Source organism: Ranitomeya imitator, chromosome 3 (genome assembly GCF_032444005.1).
Source record: "Ranitomeya imitator isolate aRanImi1 chromosome 3, aRanImi1.pri, whole genome shotgun sequence".
NCBI lineage: Eukaryota > Metazoa > Chordata > Amphibia > Anura > Dendrobatidae > Ranitomeya > Ranitomeya imitator.
Genome location: NC_091284.1, coordinates 838,782,497 through 838,805,549, shown reverse-complemented (window position 1 = coordinate 838,805,549; position 23,053 = coordinate 838,782,497). Strand labels below are relative to the sequence as shown.

The 23,053-nt window shown below is 43.3% G+C and overlaps 2 protein-coding genes across 3 annotated transcripts in view; both read left to right on the top strand.

Annotated features, from left to right (window-relative positions):
- Positions 1 to 11,549, top strand: part of CHRNA10 (cholinergic receptor nicotinic alpha 10 subunit) — a 102,969-nt gene extending 91,420 nt beyond the window's left edge. The window contains exon 3 of one of the 2 annotated variants that reach the window (XM_069759571.1): positions 5,197 to 11,549. In XM_069759571.1, the coding sequence (XP_069615672.1) occupies positions 5,197 to 5,768 (572 nt within the window). In that variant the 3' untranslated portion in view covers positions 5,769 to 11,549. The remainder of the gene's footprint in view (positions 1 to 5,196) is intronic. The other variant, XM_069759570.1, reaches the window with a different exon arrangement.
- A 6,546-nt stretch (positions 11,550 to 18,095) lies between these two features.
- The window catches only part of LOC138671411 (protein sel-1 homolog 3-like), a 564,245-nt gene continuing 559,287 nt past the window's right edge, over positions 18,096 to 23,053 (top strand). Inside the window, exon 1 of the mRNA XM_069759569.1 lies at positions 18,096 to 18,187. The gene's annotated coding sequence lies outside the window, so the exon portion shown is untranslated. The remainder of the gene's footprint in view (positions 18,188 to 23,053) is intronic.

Below are 23,053 nucleotides of genomic sequence, written 5' to 3'. Positions count from 1 at the left end.
CCGAGCAAGGAGAGCACTAATGAGAGAAGAAGCCAAGAGGCCCATGACCACTGTGGAGGAGCTGCAGATCCACAGCTCAGGGGGGAGAACCTGTCCACAGGACAACTATTAGTCATATACTCCACAAATCTGGCCTTTGTGGAAAACTGGCAAGAAGGAAGCTATGTTTGTAAGCAAGCAATAAAAAGTCACAGCGAGCATGTGGGTAGGAAGGGGCTCTGGTCAGATGAGACCAAAGGAGACATTTTTTGGGTTAAATGTAAAATGATATTTGTGGCAGAAAACTAAAACTGCACATCTCTCTAAAAACACCATCTCTACTGTTACACACGGTGGTGACCACATCCTGCTGTGGGGAGGCTTTTCTTCAGCAGGGGCAGGGAAGCTGGTCAGAGTTGAAAGGAAGATGGATGCAGCTACATACAGGATAATCCTTGTGAAAAACCTGTTTGAGGCTGCGGAAGACTTGAGACTGGGGCGTAGGGTTGGACAACGACCCGCAACATTCTGCCAGAGCTACAATGGAGGGTTTAGATCAGAACATATTCATGTGTGAATGGCGACAAAACGTGAAATTTATTGATCACAGACGTCTCTCTTCAATCTCATTGAGTGAGAGCCAGGGGAAAAAGAAGAATGGGCACCTCTGGAGGTGCAAAGCTGGACAGACAGACCCCAAAAGACTGCAGCAGTAACTGCAGAGAAAGGAGGTCCTACAAAGTATTCACTCGGGGGCTGAAGACAACATATTACAAATGCGTGTTACTTAGTGTTGATATCAGAGAAGTTCCCAGTAAAATACATTTAAGTTTATGGGAGTAATGTGAAAAAAAGTTTAGAAGTTTAAAGGGTATGAAGACTTCTTCAAGACATTGTCTGTGCCCTCTACAGTGCAGTGCGGAAGTGTTCTGTGGTCGGTATACGGTTGGTTCTGCTGTGTATCATTTACATGTGATCATCACTATTGTGTGTTCTCCGTATAGTTTTTCATATGGGCACTATATGGTGCTAATATTTGCACCCTCTTCACTACATGGTAATATGTGTGCAGTGTATGGTGGCGCTGGGCTGTATTATTGAGGTGCGATAGTCGCGTTTCCCTATAGGTTTTTATACGGGCGCTTTATGGTGCTGGTAATTGTAGTGTTCAGTAATTTGTGAACTGTGGGACATTACAGGACTTGGTGCTGTATGGCATCATCTACAGTTGTGGTCAAAAGTTTACATCCCCTGGCAGAATTTTTGCTTTCTTGGCCTTTTTTCGGAGAATATGAATGATAACACCAAACGTTTCTCTCCACTCATGGTTAGTGGTTGGGTGAAGCCATTTATTGTCTCTACTGTGTTTTCTCTTTCTAAATCATAATGACCCAAAACATCCAAATGTCCCTGATCAAAAGTTCACATCCCCCGTTTCTTAATATTGTGTATTGCCCCCTCTAACATCAATGACAGCTTGAAGTCTTTTGTGGTAGTTGTGGATGAGGTTCTTTATTTTCTCAGATGGTAAAGCTGCCCACTCTTCTTGGCATAAAGCCTCTAGTTCCTGTAAATTCCTGGGCTGTCTAGCATCAACTGTGCACTTGAGATCTCCCCAGAGTGGCTCAATGATATTGAGGTCAGGAGACTGAGATGGCCACTCCAGAACCTTCACTTTGTTCTGCTGTAGCCAATGACCGGTCGACTTGGCCTTGTGTTTTGGATCGTTGTCATGTTGTAATGTCTAAGTACGTCCCATGCGCAGCTTCCGGGCTGATGAGTGCAAATTTGCCTCCAGTATTTGCTGATAACTAGTGATGAGCGAATATACTCATTACTCGAGATTTCTCGAGCGTGCTCGGGGGTCCTCCGAGTATTTTTTAGTGCTCGGAGATTACGTTTTTATTGCTGCAGCTGAATAATTTACATCTGTTAGCCAGGATAAGTACATGTGGGGATTCCCTAGCAACGAAGCAACCCCCACATGTACTTATGCTGGCTAACAGATGTAAATCATTCAGCTGCGGCAATAAAAACTAAATCTCCGAGCACTAAAAAATACACAGAGGACAACCGAGCATGCTGGAGAAATCTCGAGTAATGAGTATATGCGCTCATCACTAATCCCGAACAATTTTCCAGGAAGTTGTCGATGACATTTTTGTTGGTCTACCTAACCGTGGTTTTGTTTTTACAGAGCCCCTGATTTTCCCTTGGTGGAGGCGTATTTCTGTATGTAGGGGCAGTATTATAGTAGTTATATTCTTGTACATAGGAGCAGTATTATAGTAGTTATATTCTTGTACATAGTGACAGTATTATAGTAGTTATATTCTTGTACAAAGGAGCAGTATTATAGTAGTTATATTCTTGTACATAGGGGCAGTATTAGAGTAGTTATATTCTTGTACATAGGGGCAGTATTATAGTAGTTATATTCTTGTACATAGGGGCTGTATTATAGTAGTTATATTCTTGTACATAGGGAGCAGTATTATAGTAGTTATATTCTTGTACATAGAGGCAGTATTATAGTAGTTATATTCTTGTACATAGGGAGCAGTATTATAGTAGTTATATTCTTGTACATAGGAGCAGTATTATAGTAGTTATATTCTTGTACATGGGGGCAGTATTATAGTAGTTATATTCTTGTACATAGGAGCAGTATTATAGTAGTTATATTCTTGTACATAGAGGCAGTATTATAGTAGTTATATTCTTGTACATAGGGAGCAGTATTATAGTAGTTATATTCTTGTACATAGAGGCAGTATTATAGTAGTTATATTCTTGTACATAGGGAGCAGTATTATAGTAGTTATATTCTTGTACATAGGAGCAGTATTATAGTAGTTATATTCTTGTACATGGGGGGCAGTATTATAGTAGTTATATTCTTGTACATAGGTGCAGTACTATAGTAGTTATATTCTTGTATATAGAGGCAGTATTATAGTAGTTATATTCTTGTATATAGGAGCAGTATTATAGTAGTTATATTCTTGTACATAGGGAGCAGTATTATAGTAGTTATATTCTTGTACATAGGAGCAGTATTATAGTAGTTATATTCTTGTACATAGGGAGCAGTATTATAGTAGTTATATTCTTGTACATAGGAGCAGTATTATAGTAGTTATATTCTTGTACATGGGGGGCAGTATTATAGTAGTTATATTCTTGTACATAGGAGCAGTATTATAGTAGTTATATTCTTGTACATAGAGGCAGTATTTTAGTAGTTAAATTCTTGTACATAGGGAGCAGTATTATAGTAGTTATATTCTTGTACATAGGGGCAGTATTTTAGTAGTTATATTCTTGTACATAGGGAGCAGTATTATAGTAGTTATATTCTTGTACATAGGAGCAGTATTATAGTAGTTATATTCTTGTACATAGGGGCAGTATTATAGTAGTTATATTCTTGTACATAGGAGCAGTATTATAGTAGTTATATTCTTGTACATAGGAGCAGTATTATAGTAGTTATATTCTTGTACATAGGGGGCAGTATTATAGTAGTTATATTCTTGTACATAGGAGCAGTATTATAGTAGTTATATTCTTGTACATAGGAGCAGTATTATAGTAATTATATTCTTGTACATAGGGGCAGTATTATAGTAGTTATATTCTTGTACATAGGGAGCAGTATTATAGTAGTTATATTTTTGTACATAGGAGCAGTATTATAGTAGTTATATTTTTGTATATGGTGACAGTATTATAGTAGTTATATTCTTGTACATAGGAGCAGTATTATAGTAGTTATATTCTTGTACATAGGAGCAGTATTATAGTAGTTATATTCTTGTACATAGGGGGCAGTATTATAGTAGTTATATTCTTGTACATAGGGGCAGTATTATAGTAGTTATATTCTTGTACATAGGGGCAGTATTATAGTAGTTATATTCTTGTACATAGAAGCAGTATTATAGTAGTTATATTCTTGTACATAGGGGCAGTATTATAGTAGTTATATTCTTGTACATAGGGGCAGTATTATAGTAGTTATATTCTTGTACATAGGGGCAGTATTATAGTAGTTATATTCTTGTACATAGGGGCAGTATTATAGTAGTTATATTCTTGTACATAGGAGCAGTATTATAGTAGTATTATTCTTGTACATAGCAGTATTATAGTAGTTATATTCCTGTACATAGGGGGCAGTATTATAGTAGTTATATTCTTGTACATAGGAGCAGTATTATAGTAGTTATATTCTTGTACATAGGAGCAGTATTATAGTAGTTATATTCTTGTACATAGGAGCAGTATTATAGTAGTTATATTCTTGTACATAGGAGCAGTATTATAGTAGTTATATTCTTGTACATAGAAGCAGTATTATAGTAGTTATATTCTTGTACATAGGGGGCAGGTTTAGTTGTGATTTGATAACTTTTAATTTCTCTTTATTCCTACTGGTGAATCCACAGCAGATACATCTTTTCTCGAGGTGTTTATTTTCTATTATTCTTGCTTTAGTCTTCTTAGGGTAACAGGTGTTTTCAATTACTCATTTGTCTTCCCCATCACCTTTCGTGTGCGGCTTTATGTACTTTTCCACTTCTGGTATTTCTTACTAGTGATAGTCTCATTTGTGTGTCCGGCCATATTGCTGTAGTTTAATCCAGTCAGTTTAATATCAGCTAGGGTTTATCACTTTGATGTTTCTGTTCTTTACCCTGCACCTATCTTCTGCTTCTTTTTAGGATGTAGGCGGCATATTTTCTGTTAGTACATGCTTAGTCCTTTATTTTGTGTTCTGTGGTTTGATCATCTACCCACTCTGGGATCTCTTTCTGTTTCAGCACACTTCCTCTTCTGTAGGTAATTTTCACTCTGCTCTGCCCTCTGGTTATTTAGGAGGGACGTGAAGCGCCTGATAGCCTTACAGGCAGCATAGATCCTATTTTCCATTGTCTAGTCTAGTCTGTGGTTGGATCTCTCTCGGGAACCACCAGGGACGTCGGTGACAAGGTCTCTAGTCTGTGTAGGAGCCATCATGGTCAGTTGCAGTTTTTAGTCTCCTCTATTTTCCCGAGAGCCTTGCTTCACTATCATAACAATAGTTTTTGACATTTTTTTTTATTTTTCTGTTTCCTGAGACCTTCCTCCTCCTGAGAAATTAATATCAATGTTACGTCAGATAATTAATCCTTTGTTCGTAATACATTTGTTTTATTGTTTCTCTCGCTGTAGGGAAGTATTATATCGCCACCATGACAATGATCACTGCTTCAACAGCGTTGACCATCTTTATAATGAATATTCACCACTGTGGCCCAGAAGCGAAACCTGTCCCTAAGTGGGCAAAGAAACTTTTCTTGCAATATATGTCTAGGATATTCTTTGTGTATGAGGTGGGGGAGAGCTGCAGTCGGCCTACATCTGAAGATGAGAAACCACCCAAAGTTCACGTCATGAACAGAGATGCCAAACGGGACGACCCGGCAGCCAAACTGCAAAACTGGCAAGAGGGTACACCTAAGAAGGACACAGCTATGAAGGAAGACCTGGACTGGAAGCCAGAAAATGGGGCTGAGAAAAGTCATGGGTGCGGTGAGTGCCCCAAGTTACAATGTCTGTGCCACAATGAACGTCTGCTGAAAAACATTGAATATATGGCCAGCTGCTTCAGAGAGCAAAAGGCAGCGCAAAAACGGACCGGGGAATGGAAAAAAGTAGCCAAGGTGATGGACCGGTTCTTCATGTGGGTGTTCTTCTTCATGGTGTTCATCATGAGTGTGCTAATAATAGGAAAGGCGATCTGAGTGGGCTTGCACGTGGATGAAGTGTTTCCAGCCATTGCTAATCCCGAAAATCAATTGCCTAACCAGGTCTGTCTAGCTACAGCTTCACATCACCGCCCATCCAGTCTCATCATACGGCCCTCCAAAGGGTCAGACTAATCGCGGGAACCGTCTGAGATACATTGTCAGAAAAGGTTTTGATAGTGGGGAGTTCTCCAGTCCAAGGTGGTTAACACGTTCAATGGATGGGTGCCTAAAACCTTTTCTACAACATATAGAGCCACCAGGCTACAACTAAACCATACTATCATCATGGAAAAAGCTAATTACTGGGAAAAACATGGAACATTGTCAATGAATCATCATGGATGTGCAAGGCCCAATATGTCCAACCTGGTTGTGTGCCTTTAGTGGAGAAGTAATGGATCAGTCTTACCGTACTATTTAAGTAGTGTGCTAGGTATGTTTTCCATAATAAGACTTGGCCAATTACTGGATTCTCTGCTCGGTACGTCTTCTTCAGTCCCATTATGCATTACCTCATTATAAGAGTATGTACCGTAAATATCTTCATCTAAATTAAAGCCATTGTGCACTCAATCAAACCATAATGCTTCCTGGAGAAGACATATAGAGAAAGTAACTGGAGACAACAAGGCTGTAGAGGAGACTCAAACAACCAAATAGTTCTCAAGTCGAAGGCCGGTTCTTCCATGTCTCACCATGTTGACTGAGTCTATCCCAGAAGATCTGCTGACCATTGTCCCACTGCTCTCCTCGACCAAATGTTCATTTGTAGCATCTTTGATTCATCATCCATGAAAACGGTTTATGTAATTAATGATTGTCAAGTTATTGTGGGTATTCAAGGGTTCAGTTGTCCAAGTGTGTCAGCTAGAGTAGCGTAACAAGTTTAGCAGGATCCTGATCCAGCAGCCTGTTTTCCATGGCCACTGGAGTAGAGCACCGAGAACCCCTACTTCCCACGCCATCCCCTGCACCACTTCTGATTAGTAGATCGCCACAACATCTTTATAAGTGGCATTGCAGTGTAATGAAATCACAGTGGCCTACTCATCAGAAGATGCACCGTAGTAGAAAGTATATAGTGCTCTACTCGAGTGACCATAAGGACCATATATGTGGTGGACGAGTGTCCCGAAAATCTGCTTACTCAACTCTATTCTCTGTTACATGCTCATATAGTCAACAGCTGTTGGACTCCTCAATTAACATGACCAGAGGGGAAGAAGCATAACCTCCATATCCCTATGCCTCCTCCAGAATCTTCTGTTCCTCTCCAGACTCCGCTGTCTTCCTCCTCCTTCAGATTCCTTTGTCCTCCTTCAGACTCCTCTGTCCTCCCCTTCCTCAAGACTCCTTTCTCATCATCTTCTTCCAGACTCCTCTGTCCTTCTCCTCCTTCCAGACTCCTCCTGTGTCCTTCTCTTCCTGCTAGACTCTTCTGTCATCATACTCTAGACTCCTCTGTCCTCCCTCCAGACTCCTCTGTCCTCCTCCTTCCAGACTCCTCTGTATCCCTTGAGACTCCTCTGTCCTCCCCCAAGACTCCTCTGTCCTCCTCCTTCCAGATTCCTCTGTATCCCTTGAGACTCCTCTGTCCTCCTCCTTCCAGACTCATCCTGTGTCTGTCTCTTCCCTCCAGACTCCTCTGTCCTCCTACCTCCTTCTCCTCCCTCCAGACTCTTCTCAACTCTTTCTCCAGACTCCTGTCCTCCTCCTTCAGACTCCTCTGTCCTTCTCTCTTTGCTCCAGACTCCTCTGTCCTTCTCTTCTTCTAGACTCCTCTGTCCTTCTCCTCCCTCCAGTCCCCGCTGTCTCCCTCAGACCACCATGTTATGCCCTTCGGATACAAAGGATCACGCATCTTGAAATCAGTTGACTTTCAGAAACTTCTGTTCACATCAAGGTAGTGCATTTTCCAAAAAGGAAGCTTCCGATGGACAAACCGAGTGTCCATCTGAGTCCATTCACTCAATGCCAGGCAAAAAGTGGGATTGTTTTCTATATCACAAAATAAAAAAGCTATAGAATAACAGACTATGATATTCCATATATTAGTTTCCAATAAAAAAAAATCAATTGGTGCATAAGGATGATGGATCCCTCTTCATGGCGTCCATCGGAGGTATGTCAGCGGCTTCGGAGGCCAATAATGTCATGTGAACAGGTCTAATCTCTATGGTCACCCCGACATCTTGTCAATTTGTTCCAGTGTGGCTTAGATCATTGTCCGGGGCCTCAACCTCCCGGAGGACGTGGATCGTCATGAGTATTACTCATTACCAGCGGAGATGCATGGCGCATTGTGAAGGTTTTCCGTTCCCCAGTCTCTGCATTGTCGTTACGATCCATGATTTGGTTGTTGGGAAACGTCCAGAAAGCTTCAGATCATCTCTGGCCATAGCGTCTTTCTGGGTCTTGTTGTGTTTAGATGAACTTATATAAGCATGTTATGAAGCCATTATGTAGTGAGATATCTTCATGGTTTATGTGAAATAATAAAAGCCCATCGTTCATGACGGTCAGATGTGTGGGTGAATGAGCAGGTTGTGTCTGACTATTGCGTTGTCATTGGATCATTTGTACCGGATGCATAGTCTATGTACAGTGGCATGTAAAAGTCTGTACACCCCTGGTCAAAATTACTCTTATTGTCAACAGTTAAGCAAGATGAAGATGAAATTATCTCTAAAAGGCCTAAAGTTACAGATGACACATTTCTTTTGTATTTTAGCATATATAACTTATATTTTCATGTTTTACATTTTAAAAATTACAAAAAAGGAAAATGTGCTGATGCAAAAGTTTGTGCACCCTGCTTGGTTAATACCTAGAGCACCCCCTTTTGCATGCATCACAGTTTGTAAATGCTTTTTTGCAGCCAGACAAGATTCAATTATTGTTAGAGCGATTTTCATCTATTCCAGTTCTGTGAGACTCGTGGGGCATCTTCCATCCTCTGCTATTTTGAGATTTAGCCACATCAATGATGCTGAGATCAGGGGACTGTGAGGGCCATTGTAAAACCTTCATCTTGCACCTTTTCAGGTCGTCTATTGTGGATTGTGACGTGTGTTTAGGACCATTCTCCACTAGTAGCAGCCATCCTCTTCCTCTTTTCACCTTCAGCTTTTTTTACAGATGGTTTTGTGTTTGCATCAAGAACTTGTTGACATTTCATTGAATCCATTCTTCCCTCTACCCGTGGAATGTTCCCCGTTCCATTGGCTGCAAGACAATACAACCCCAGAGCATGATTGATCCGCCCCCATGCTTAATGGTTGGCAAGATGCTCTTTTCCTGAAATTCTGTGCCTTTTTTTCTCCACACACAAGTTTGATCATTGTGGCCATAGTTCTATTTTAACCTCATCAGTCCACAGGACTTGTTTCCAAAATGCATCAGGCTTGTTTAGATGTTCTTTTGCAGACTTCTAATGCTGAATTCTATGGTGAGGATGCAGGAGAGGTTTTCTTCTGATGACTCTTCCATGAAGGCCATATTTGTGCAGGTGTCTCTGAACAGTAGAACAATGTACCACAACTCCAGAGTCTGCTAAATCTTTCTGGAGGTCTTTTGCAGTCAAGCGGGGGTTCTGATTTGCCTCTAGTAATCCTAGGAGCAGCGATCACTGAGATTTTGCTTGGTCTTCCAGTCTTTATCTTGACCTTCACTGTTCTTGATAACTGCCATTTCTTAATTACATTTCAAACTAAGGAAAGGGCAACTTGTAAATACTTTGCTATCCTATATCCTTCTCCTGCTTTGTGAGCTCCACTATTTTCATTGTCACAGTGCTCGGCAGCTGCTTAGAAGAGCTCATGGCTGCTGTTTTTTGGCACAAGGTTAGAGGAGGCCGGGTTTTCATAAAGCTGGGAAATTTTCATCATCTGGCCTTTCCTATGATGATGGTAAACAAGCCATAACAATAACAGGCTAATTAAGGTCAAAGTCTGAGCACACAAATCTACAAGGGTGCCCAAAATTTTGCATCAACCCATTTTCCTTTTTTGCAATTTTTAAAATAAATATATAGTGGGGGAAAATAAATATTTGATACACTGCCGATTTGCAACGTTTGTTTCCGGAGGTACACCAACTGTGAGTGTCAGAATCTAAAAAAAAATAACAAAAAAATCACATTGTAGGATTTTTACGTAATTAAATTGCATTTTATTGCTTGAAATAAGTTTTTCATATAATAGAAAACTAGAACTTAATATTTGGTACAAAAACCTTTCTTTGCGATTACAGAGGTCAGACGTTTCCTGTAGTTCTTCACCAGGTTTGCGCACACTGCAGCAGGGATTTTGGCCCCCTCCTCCATACAGATCTTCAGATCTTTCAGGTTTTGGGGCTGTCGCTGGGCAATATTGAGTTTCAGCTCCTCCAAAAATTTTCTATTGGGTTCAGGTCTGGAGACTGACTAGGCCACTCCAGTCCCTGGAAATGCTTCTTGTGGAGCTGCTCCTTAGTTGCCTTGGCTGTGTGTTTTGGGTCATTGTCATGCTGGAAGACCCAGCCGCAACCAATCTTCAATGCTTTTACTGAGGGGAGGAGGTTGTTGGCCAAAATCCCGCGATACATGACCCCATCCATCCTCCCTTCAATATGGTGCAGTCACCCCAAAGTATGAAGTTTTCCCCCACCATTCTTCACGGTGGGGACAGTGTTCTTGGGGTTGTACTTATCCTTCTTCCTCCAAACACAGCGAGTGGAGTTCATACCAAAAAGTTCTATTTTGGTCTCATTTGACCACATCACCTTCTCCCATGCCTCCTCACATCATCCAGATGGTCACTGGTGAACTTCAAACTGGCCTGGACATGTGCTGGGGTGAGCAGTGGGACCTTCCGTGCCTTGCAGGATTTTTATCCATGACGGCGTAGTGTGTCACCAAAGGTCAGGTATGAGACTGTGGTCCCAGCTCTCTTCAGGTCATTGATCAGGTCCTCCTGAAGCCCAGGCCTGATTTCTCACCTTTCTCAGAATCATCCTTACCCCACGAGGGGAGATCTTGCATGGAGCCCCAGACCAAGGAAGATTGACCCTCATCGTGTGTTGCTTCCATTTTCTAATAATTGTGCCAACAGTTGTTGCCTTCTGCCTAAACTGCTTGCCTATTGTCCTGTAGCCCATCCCAGCCTTGTGCAGGTCTATAATTATGTCCCCGGTGTCATTAGGCAGCTCTTTGGCCTTGGCCATGGTGGAGAGGTTAGAGTGTGATTGAGGGTGTGGACAGGTGTCTTATATACAGGTAACGAGGTCAAACAGGTGCAATTAATACAGGTAATGAGTGCAGAATAGGAGGCCTCTTACAGAAACTCCTAAAATACAAAGGAAGTGTGTCATCTGTAACTTTAGGCCTTTTAGATAATTTCATCTTCAACTTGCTTAACTGTTCACAGCACAGTAATTTTGGCCAGGGGTGCACAGACTTTTCCCTGCCACTGTATTTCCTGCCTTCTACCCGCCATGGAATGCCAACAACCAATAATGCCTGCCTTTCTCCTGTGTGCTGTCTTGTCTTTCTGCTCAATAAAGCATGACCACCGCCGGTGGCGTAGCACGCGTTGTCAGCGCTGGGGCAAGATCAGCATTTTACGCCCCAAATCCATGGACTGTCAGCACTACAGTACCTGAGTCCCTTCCACCAGTCCAGTATTAAACTTTGTATCCGCCAAGATCATGTATTTTAAGAAAATACTGATGTAATTAAAGTTTTCCCATTGATCATACAGTTATTTTCTGATTTTTGCTGAAATCTGACATACAATTAAAAAAAAATAAAAATAAAGTTATACAGTACATTGTAATACATTTTTAGACTTTATTTATTATTACTTTTTATGTTAATATTTTATTATGCTATATGTAAAACTAACCCTAAACCTACCTTTAACCCTAGGGCTAAATTTTGTCCTAGCCCTAACCCTATTGCTATCCTTAACCCTAGTCCTAACTCTACACCATGTTTTAGTCCTAACACTATCACTATCTTTAACCCTAGTCCTAACCCTATCACTATCTTTAACCCTAGTCCTAAGTCTACACCTTGTTTTAGCCCTAACACTATCACTATCTTTAACCCTAGTCCTAACTCTAAACCTTATAGAAAAGACAGCGTGAGCCCAACTACGAAATAAAGGGAGGTGCTAGGGTTAGGTTCCCAAACCATATAGATGCAAGATAGTAAACCCAGCACTCAACTTAAGTATATTTTGCAGCAAGGTTTATTGTAGTATGGACAATAAGACGTTTCGGTCTGTGGTGACCTTCATCAGTTACATAATGTTCAATAGCAAACGTTGACCGAAGATAAGTGGTGCCGTATATATGAGGCAAGTGAAAGACTTCTAGCGCAATGCAGAGCGCTATAGGAGAGTGAATGATGGTAGTACCTGGAGCAGTGGACGAGCGGTGGACTCCGCGTCTTATCTTCGGTCAACGTCTGCTATTGAACATTATGTAACTGATGAAGGTCACCACAGACTGAAACGTCTTATTGTCCATGCTACAATAAACCTTGCTGCAAAATATACTTAAGTTGAGTGCTTAATTCTAAACCTTGTCCTATCCCTAACCAGATCACTATCTTTACCCCTAATCCTAACTCTAAACCTTGACCTAACCCTATCACTATCCTTAACTCTAGTCCAAACTCTACACCTTGTTTTAGTCCTAACCCTATCACTATCCTTAACCCTAGCCCTAACACTATCACTATCTTTAATCCTAGTCCTAATTCTAAACCTTGTCCTATCACTATCTTTACCCCTAATCCTAACTCTAAACCTTGTCCTAGCCCTAACCCTATCACTATCCTTTACCCTAGTCCAAACCCTATCACTATCTTTAACCCTAATCCTAACTCTACACCTTGTTTTAGTCCTAACCCTATCACTATCACTATCTTTACCCCTAATCCTAACTCTAAACCTTGTCCTATCCCTATCACTATCTTTACCCCTAATCCTAACTCTAAACCTTGTCCTAGCCCTAACCCTATCTCTATCCTCAACCCTAGCCCCAACCCTATTAATATCCTTTAACCTAGTCCAAACCCTATCACTATCTTTAACCCTAATCATAACTCTAAACTTTGTCCTAGCTCTACCGCAGCCCTAGCCCATTATCCTTAACCCTTCTCTAAACCTTGTTCTAGCCCTAACACTATCACTAACCCTAACCGTCTACACTACAGCTTTCTTCTTTGCATACGCAGAGCGCAGCAGATGATTACAAACCCATGTTGACTCCTGCAGCCCCTTCCAGGCCCTGTCTGTACCACCCATGTGTCACTCCAAGAAGAAGAAGAAGAATTGGGGTACGAGCAAAATTTTTCACCCCCATTGAAATTGAAGCCCTGAGTCAACCATCCTGCTACACCACTTACCACTACTCTCTGCTTCCATGTAATCCCCACAGATCCAGCAGCTAGGTCCAAAGCCTTAGTATAAGGACATGGATAGTTTACGGCTGCTGTTGTCCACGCCCTGAAGAAGCTGTAGCATGGCTGCGGACAATCCAGAGGGTATAGATGGGGGGCACACATATGGATGGCCATTAGAAGCATACAGTATCATTGACCCCCATCTTCTATGGACCATTTATACTACCACAGTAGATGGGCATCCATCCATAGCTCTGGTGTTTGTGTCACCCAGGCCGAGCACATGGACTTGTTGTACCACGCGCTGCCCCTGACTCATCTAAGTGGATGTCCATCTATATTTCATGAAAGCAGCTGTGCGTCACGTGGACACTGAAGGTGACAAGAGGTAAATAATTAAAGACATGGATTTCCATCATGACAGGAAAGGGTCTGAAATAATGTGAGGAATGGACAAGAGACATTTACTAGAGCTGAAATGCATTTACTGCCAGGCTGCATCTCCGGCCTCTGCACAACCACTACTCCAAGCAAGTATTGTCAGCAGAAGATCGCCAACAATGACAGGCATTGTCCAGCGGCGCTTCAGGAGCATGTTGTGTCTCCACGTATGATTGGTTTATGATCAGCTCGTATCTGGCAACTGTTCTTAGTCACTCAGTAGAAGAGCCACACGATGTTCATATCACATACTCTCCATGTCCCTAAATTCATTGTTTCATCTGAAGGTGCAGCATCCGACATTACTCAGAAGAAACCTTCTACAGTCATGACCGAAAGTATTGACACCCCAGCAATTCTGTCAGATAATACTCAGTTTCTTCCTGAAAATGATTGCAATCACAAATTATTTGTTATTATTATCTTCATTTAATTTGTCTTAAATGAAAAAAAAACAAAACAAAAAGAATTGTCCTAAAGCCAAATTGGATATAATTCCACACCAAACATAAAAAATGGCGTGGACAAAGGTATTGGCACTGTTCGAAAAATCATGTGATGCTTCTCTAATTAGTGTAATTAACAGCACCTGTAACTTACCTGTGGCACCTAACAGGTGTTGGCAATAACTAAATCACACTTGCAGCCAGTTGACATGGATTAAAGTTGACTCATCCTCTGTCCTGTGTCCTTGTGTGAACCACATTGAGCATGGAGAAAAGATAGAAGAACAAAGAACTGTCTGAGGACTTGAGAAACCAAATTGTGAGGAAGCATGAGCAATCTCAAGGCTACAAGTCCATCTCCAAAGACCTGAATGCTCCTGTGTCTACCGTGCGCAGTGTCATCAAGAAGTGTAAAGCCCATGGCACTGTGGCTAACCTCCCTAGATGTGGACGGAAAAGAAAAACTGACAAGAGATTTCAACGCAAGATTGTGCGGATGTTGGATAAAGAACCTCGAGTAACATCCAAACAAGTTCAAGCTGCCCTGCAGTCCGAGGGTACAACAGTGTCAACCCGTACTATCCGTCGGCGTCTGAATGAAAAGGGACTGTATGGTAGGAGACCCAGGAAGACCCCACTTCTTACCCCGAGACATAAAAAAGCCAGGCTGGAGTTTGCCAAAACTTACCTGAAAAAGCCTAAAACGTTTTGGAAGAATGTTCTCTGGTCAGATGAGACAAAAGTAGAGCTTTTTGGGCAAAGGCATCAACATAGAATTTACAGGAGAAAAAAAGAGGCATTCAAAGTAAAGAACATGGTCCCTACAGTCAAACATGGCGGAGGTTCCCTGATGTTTTGGGGTTGCTTTGCTGCCTCTGGCACTGGACTGCTTGACCGTGTGCATGGCATTATGAAGTCTGAAGACTACCAACAAATTTTGCAGCATAATGTAGGGCCCAGTGTGAGAAAGCTGGGTCTCCCTCAGAGGTCATGGGTCTTCCAGCAGGACAACGACCCAAAACACACTTCAAAAAGCACTAGAAAATGGTTTGAGAGAAAGCACTGGAGACTTCTAAGGTGGCAGCAATGAGTCCAGACCTGAATCCCATAGAACACCTGTGGAGAGATCTAAAAATGGCAGTTTGGAGAAGGCACCTTCAAATATCAGGGACCTGGAGCAGTTTGCCAAAGAAGAATGGTCTAAAATTCCAGCAGAGCATTGTAAGAAACTCATTGATGGTTACCGGAAGCGGTTGGTCGCAGTTATTTTGGCTAAAGGTTGTGCAACCAAGTATTAGGCAGAGGGTGCCAATACTTTTGTCTGGCCCATTTTTGGAGTTTTGTGTGAAATGATCAATGTTTTGCTTTTTGCTTCATTCTCTTTTGTGTTTTTTCATTTAAGACAAATTAAATGAAGATAATACCAAAGAATTTGTGTTTGCAATCATTTTCAGGAAGAAACTGAGTATTATCTGACAGAATGGCAGGGGTGTTAATACTTTTGACCATGACTGTATAATCACTGCTTCCCACAGGCTTCAGTAGTGCTCAGGAGACTTACCTTCTGTTTTATGTGTCCCAGAGGTCTTCACTTTTCTGGCAGCCTCCTGAAGTTTTGGGAGATTTTCTGGCAAGTATGCCTTAAAGATTACCAATATACTTTCCAAACCTCTGTGCTGCATGGATGGTCCCCCCAACTTCGAGGACCCTCTTATAACCTTTCTTGTTGCTTGCACACTAATTTTGTTTCTGAATCAGAACTTTCTACGCGGAACGAAATCTGAAGTAGAGTTCTGGAGTTGTCATCTTGTGCCCCGCTAAGTGACAACCAACATACCAACATGGCCACCATTCTACCTGCCAGATAAGTTGTCCCTCAGTTACCTAATTATATTGTAATACAGTCACAACCTCAATAATCATCAATTCCACAACCTATGGACTTGGCTTCAGCAGGCACCATTTCCACGTAGGTTCTGCACTGCTTTCCTTATAGTAGATTTCTCCCCAATCAACATGATCCAAAACAAAATAGGTTTTAAGCACATTGGTGTGTTACATTTTCTACACTGCTATAAGGCGCCTATTTATCTTCATTGGGGGTCTATGCTGCACCCCTGTATGCCTAACTCCTTATAGGAATGTCTGGTTAACGTGGGTCAAGTCTACACTGATATGTATCTTCCTTAGCATTGATCAAAGATCGTAATTCACCTTGTCCTTTTATCAGCACCTGAGTTAGTCGGTCGAGAGCGCCGCCATATTTTTTTTCAGGGTTTTACCTTTAAATAGATAGCAAACATGGGATGGCTATTGTCAGCTAACTGACCACTATTGTTTGGGGATTATAGGCATTTGTCACAGTTATGAAAAAATATCCATATTCTTCCCCTATTGATCTAAAGTTGAAAATGTATGTCCCATCGATATTGGATCTTTACAAACCCCAATATTCATAACTTTCCTTCAGAGACACAAAGCCTGAGGAAGTTCTTTAATCATAGCAGCTTAATGTGTCCCTCCTCTAATCAAATGCCAGACTTCATACCTAATCTCACAAAAGGTATTCTGCCTTAATTGTTTGTTCACACAAGGGAGTCTTGGCTTCAAAGCGAACTTGAATGGCTACATTTTCCTATCTTAATTGGTTTCCTCATCTCCTAGCTATACTTAAGTTCCCCATTTCCCTATGACCATTGTGCAATTATACATCATGTTTAGAATGTAAGCTCTTTTTCCTACTGGAAATTCTGTAATAGAGAAGAGAGGGATTCCCCCTCACCGGAGTTTCTTTATGGATTTCAATGTTTTCTATGACACCGCCCACTTTTTGAGGTGGCATGGGGGCTGATTTACACGCCCCCCACAAGCCCACCTTACGGCCCACCCTTCCTAGATCCCACAGTACCTTCTCCTATGATTCGGAGATGGGCTTCTCTATGGGGTCACTCAGCGCCCGCCAGATAGGTCTGAAACTCCTGGCTAGAAGTTTTTTTTTTTAAAAATATTAGTAAAATTGATAAAATGATAGTTTTTATTAGTGGACAAAAGTATCCAAAAAACTCACTCAGCTTTTATGCACACAATGATTACAAGGAAACAAGTCACAGGTGAGGATGTTACCTTTAGTAGCCATTCACACCCATTTGTGTCAACTTCTGTGCATGTTATCAGGCCAAAATCACCAGGGGATGTGAACTTTTGATCAGGGTCATTTTGATGTTTTGGGTTGTCATTATGATTTATAAAGAGAAAAAACAGTAGTTTGACAATAAATGGCTTCACCCAACCACTAACCATGAGTGGAGAAAAAGTTTTGGTGTTATCATTCATATTCTCTGTAAACATGCCAAGAAAGCAAAAATTATGTTGGGGTGTGTAAACTTTTGATCACAATTGTATATAACCCGGTACTGTCACTGCTAACTCCACAATAACCCAAGGATTACTTGCTGACACCATCAGGCTGACTGGACACCTGATTTCTGTTAGTGTATGGCTTCGGGGTGCGATTTACAGAACAAAAGGAACAGAACTATTAAATTTTATATTTAATCCAAAACAATAGGCAGTGTTTATAAAAATATACAAAAGATTTACAAGGGGTACAAAACAATACAGCATATACAGTTACATAAAATAAAGATAAAAAAAAGAAATTTACTACACTGATCACAGAGATGGCTCAGCTTGACCCCACTCAGTGACAGAGATATGGAAGTTATATATTGGTATGTGCATCGGCCGGGCCATCCCACACTGCATTTTCTAGGCACAGCGCCTAGCGGATACGGAGAAACATGGGCTCATAACCACGTCATGTTTGAGCTCAAATTAATGCACAGCTCATGTCCGGAGGAAGGGTAGTTCCATGATTACTATACGAGGTTGCATCCTGGAACTACGGTGGATATGAATGTTCCATAACTCTGAGTCCCTCTGAGAAAGTAGGAGTGCATTCCATAGCTCCGACCACTCAGTGATGTCACGACCAAGGGGTATAAGACCCTGAGACGTCAGTTTTCGCTAGCCTTTGACCAGGAAGCTAGCTGAGAGACACTCTGTAATGCCTCTTGATGTGTCGCCCCTCCCCCGAGCCACATGGTCTGCCAGGAGCTGAAATGATATAAGGAACTGTAAGTGTTTTTTTTTCTTCTGCTAATCCCTGTTTTATTTGTAATTGTCTGTATGTGCGATATTTGTCTTCTTTTGTAATACCTTTTTGCCCTTGTGCTATGGGAAATGGGGAGATGCATGGGAACCGTGAGGAAGGTGATGTCGTGCAATGAACCAGTGCCACAGAAGAAGGTAACTGGCCCATAAGTAGCACTGCTCCTGGGATGTTGGGGGTGGATGGGGAAGTAGTACCCATAGCAGCGCCAGGTGATGGGTCTGTGGACAGCCTACGTAGCTGCTGTCACCCGCAGTCAGAGTGCCCGGAGCACAAATAACGTTCTGCCTTCTGGACCCTCCTCAGTCTCAGGCGTGACTGAACCAGAGATGGACCCAGAGCAGGTCCCAGAGGGTTCCCATGGGGAAGGGACCCTGATGTCGCCTCCGGCTGCCCATAGCCAGGAGTTCCAGGCTGCTCTGCACGCAGATGCGAGCCTGGAGAATTTGAGACACCTCACCGAGACGCCCACCTCCGTGACTGATAAGGAGAGGGTGTTCTGGGTACGAGGGAGGTTGTACCAGGAGACAGTACCTAGAAAATCCCAAAAGGAGTGGTTGAGGGAAAGACAGCTGGTTGTCCCGTACCAATTCAGGGGTGAGTTGTTGCAGATTACCCATGAGATCCCACTTGCTGGACACTTGGGGATCAGCAAAACTAAGGCCCGGCTGTCTCAACACTTCTATTGGCCCAAGATGGGGACAGATGTGACAAACTACTGCTGCACCTGTATCACCTGTCAAAGAGTAGAAAAGGTGAGGTCTGCTCTTAAGGCTTCCCTGATCCCTTTGCCAGTTATAGAGGAGCCTTTCCAGAAGATCACGGTGGATATTGTGGGCCCACTGGCCTTTCCCAGCAGCTCTGGACAGCAATACGTCCTCACTGTCTTAGACTACGCTACCCGATACCCAGAGGCAGTGGCTCTGTCGTCAACCAGGGCAGATAAGGTTGCGAATGCACTGTTGGCGATCTGGTAGGATTTCCCAGCTTACTGATCAAGGGACCCAATTCATGTCTCGCATAATGGAGGCTCTCTGTAAGACAATGCAGGTGAAGCGTCTGGTATCGAGGGCGTATCACCCACAGACCAATGGCTTGTATGAGCACTTCAATGGTACCCTCAAACAGATGCTACTCATGCTGGTTGAGACCCAAGGACGCGACTGGGAGCGGTACCTCCCACACTTGATATTCGCTTACCAAGAGGTTCCGCAGGCCTTGAGGGGGTTCTCCCCCTTCAAGCTCCTGTACTGTAGGCGAGCTGAACCCTTCTGAAGTGTCCATAGTGGAGTATGTCATGCACTTCCGCGACAAAATGCAGACCTTGACACAGTTGGTGCATGACAACATGACGAAGGCTCAGGCCGATCAGAAGCACTGGTACGACCAGAACGCCTGGGAGCGAGCCTACCAGGTGGGTTAAAAGGTGTGGGTGCTGATCCCCGTACCAAAGGATAAGCTTCAGGCAGCCTGGGAGGGCCCATACGTCATCCACCAACAGCTCAAGCCGGTCACCTACGTGGGGTAGGCGAAAGGCCTTTCATGTCACTATGATAAAGGTTCATCACGAATGTGAAGCCTACGCCCTACCAGTCTGCAGCCTGCTCGAAAACAGGAAGGAAGTCACCCTCCTGGACATGCTGGTCCAAGCCAAGACCGGTGGGTCCATCGAGGATGTGGAGGTAAGCACCTTGGTAACCGAACCCCAGCTTTCGCAGTTGCGGACCACGCTGGGACCCTTCCGGGCCGTGTTCTCCAACTGACCTGGAAGGACAGAGTTAGCGGTCCAGAAGATGGACACCAGAAATTATGCCCCACTACGGCGAACACCCTATCGGATCTCCGACAAGGTGCAGCAGGTTATGCTATAGGAGATCAATGAGATGTTACAGCTGGGGGTGATTCAGCAGTCAAAGAGCACGTGGGCCTCATCTTTAATTCTCGTGCCAAAGAAGGATCGGACCATCCAGTTCTGCGTGGACTACAGGGGGCTTTGATGCACACCCAATGCCACGCATCAAGGAGCTGCTGGAGCTGTTAGCTGGCGCAACATATCTCATCATAATGGATCTGAGACGGGGATACTGGCAGATTCCCCTGAGCCCCGAGGCGTAGAAGTCCACCTTTATCACACCCTTTGGACTGTATGACCATGGTCATGACCTTCGGCATGAAGAATGCCCCTGCCACTTTCCAGCGGATGGTCAACCACCTGCTTCAGGGACTGGGATGACATTGCCATCTTCAGTTCCTCCTGGGGTGAACACCTGCAGCATCTTGAGGAGGTGCTCAGGCGAATTCACCGAGCCGGTCTGATCATCAAGCTGGGAAAGTGCCAGATGGGCATGAGTGAGGTCCTCTACCTGGGGCACTGGGTAGGCGGGGGCTCCATAAAGCCAGAGCCTGGGAAAGTGGCCCACTCCCAGGACCAATAAATAGGTGATGTCCTTCCTGGACACTGCAGGGTACTATAGGCACTTTGTACAGAACTATAGAAGCCTGGCAAAACCCTTGACAGAGTTCACCAGGAAGAAGCTACCCCACATAGTCAACTGGACTGATGGCTGTGAGGGGGCCTTCCAGGCGTTGAAACAGCACTGTCCAAAGCCCCTGTGTTGAAAGCAGTTGACAGCAGTCAACCGTTTTTGGGGCAGTCAGACACCAGCAAGTTTGGCCTCAGTGCTGTGCTCAGCCAGGTTGACTCGGGGAACCACGAGCACCCCGTGTTGTACCTGAGCCGGAAGCTTCTGCCAAGGGAAGTGGCCTACTACACCATCGAGAAGTAGTGCCTGGCCATAGTCTGGGCCCCGCAACACTTGCAGCCCTGCTGATATGGTTGCCCCTTCACTGTGGTGATGGACCACAACCCTCTGCACTGGCTAAAAGTCATGTGTGGAACCAACGGAAGGTTGCTAAGCTGGAGCCTTTCCCTCCAGCACTATGACTTTACCATCGAACAAAAAATGGACAGGGAGCATGGCAATGCAGATGGGTTGTCCCACCAGGGTGAACCTACTGAGGTGCGCTTGGAGGAGTACTGAGAGGTTCTGCCTCCGTAGTGCAGTCCAAAAGGGGGAGTTATCACGAGAATGCCAAAAATGTCATATTGTGAGTTTAGTTTCAGAAGGTTACATGGCTTTCTACACACACACTGCAGCTTTGACCCCCCTTTCTCCCCCCTGATTTAGCTCATACCACAATCAAAGCCCTATGGCAGAGACACTGTGCAACTTGCTTCTAATGTGTGAGCAGGGTGTGGCTTTTAAACTGCAGATGACTAATCCCATAAAGCCCCTCATTCCCCCTCCCCTTACTGACCCAGGAATGTCTTTGGGGCTCAAGAAATGTAAATAGTTGGAAGCGCAGTGCATGTCATTACTCAGCCCACAAGGCGGCGTTAATTATTATTCCCGCTTGAGTGGGAGTAGTTAAATCGCCCTCGCTGCAGTCAGCGCAATAGCCAGGGCATAGCAGGCAGCCTTTCTGGCGACTAATTACCCTAGGTGCAGTACCTAATCAGACCTGAGGGTCAGGGGGCGCCAGAGAGCTGCAGGTTCCAAACCGGAACTGGGATATAGATTAATCTCCTTCAGAAGGAACCAGGGGGCAACCAAACAACCCCAGTTCGAGACAAATTGGTGTGAGTAGTGGGAACGATAAAGATTTCCTCCCCTGGATCCCTGACATATTGTTGGGATCCATGACATATTGTTGACAGCACGGAGTGGACCGTGACAAGGATGAATTGTAGCATAAATAGAATAATAGAAAAGTAATAAATAAATCAGACAAACATAGGATAAAAAATAAATTATTGAATAACCAATTACAATGGACATTTTGCTTTTGCAATTTGTTATATTTCTGCAAATGATGAATTTCCTATAAAGTTGCTTCTTTATGAGTTAATTCCCTCCACTGTTTCAGGTCTTTTCCCTGCGCACACTTGAACTTCACAAACCTCCTTAGATTAAGTGTTATCCGGGTTGTCCAAACTAATTAACAATTTAAAAGGCTTCCACTCTCCTTGTCTTCTATCTCCAGACTGAATTTTCCTTGCTCTGTCTTATCTCACAGCTTAAAGCTGCAGAAGAGCTTATACCAAAGCGATAAGAAAGTGCTGGCGTGATAATATTATACATGGAGAACATCACAAGTAAAACACTTGTTAACTGGGTCAAACTAAGTAGAGAACATCAGCAAAAGGACGGAGAGCAAATCTACTGACAGGAAGAAAAACAATGGCTGAGTCAGATAATGATCACTTAGGTCATCTGCACCATCTGTACAGGACCATACAGAACCCACTGTGATCATCTCATCATCAATGAGAGCCAACAAAATCCATCAACCAAGGGCGGACAGACACATCACCAGAAGTGGTTTATTATATTCATTGCTCCGGTGGCATTATATATTAGGGGACATTTTATAATATTTGCACATTATCTGTCTAGAGATGACACTTCTTGGGTACATAGTAGACCCAGAACGGGATCCCTTCTAGAGATGATACTTCATGGGTACAGTTCCAGACTGGGATGATTGATCCCTTCTACAGATGACACTTCCCAGGTAAAGGTCCAGACCAGGATCCCTTCTAGAGATGACACTTCCCAGGTAAAGGTCCAGATTGGGATCCTTTCTAGAGATGATGTGCAGCACCCCAGGTTACCGATTGCTGCAGTGATGTTGCTTTTCCTTCGGGGAAGGTTATGTCATGCTCAGAGGCAAAGGAGTTCTCTTCAGCAGGTAAGGCTCACACATGCAACACATTCTGAATCCAGGCCAGGAGGGGGAGCTCAAGACTTGGATTCAGGGGAGCTTCCCT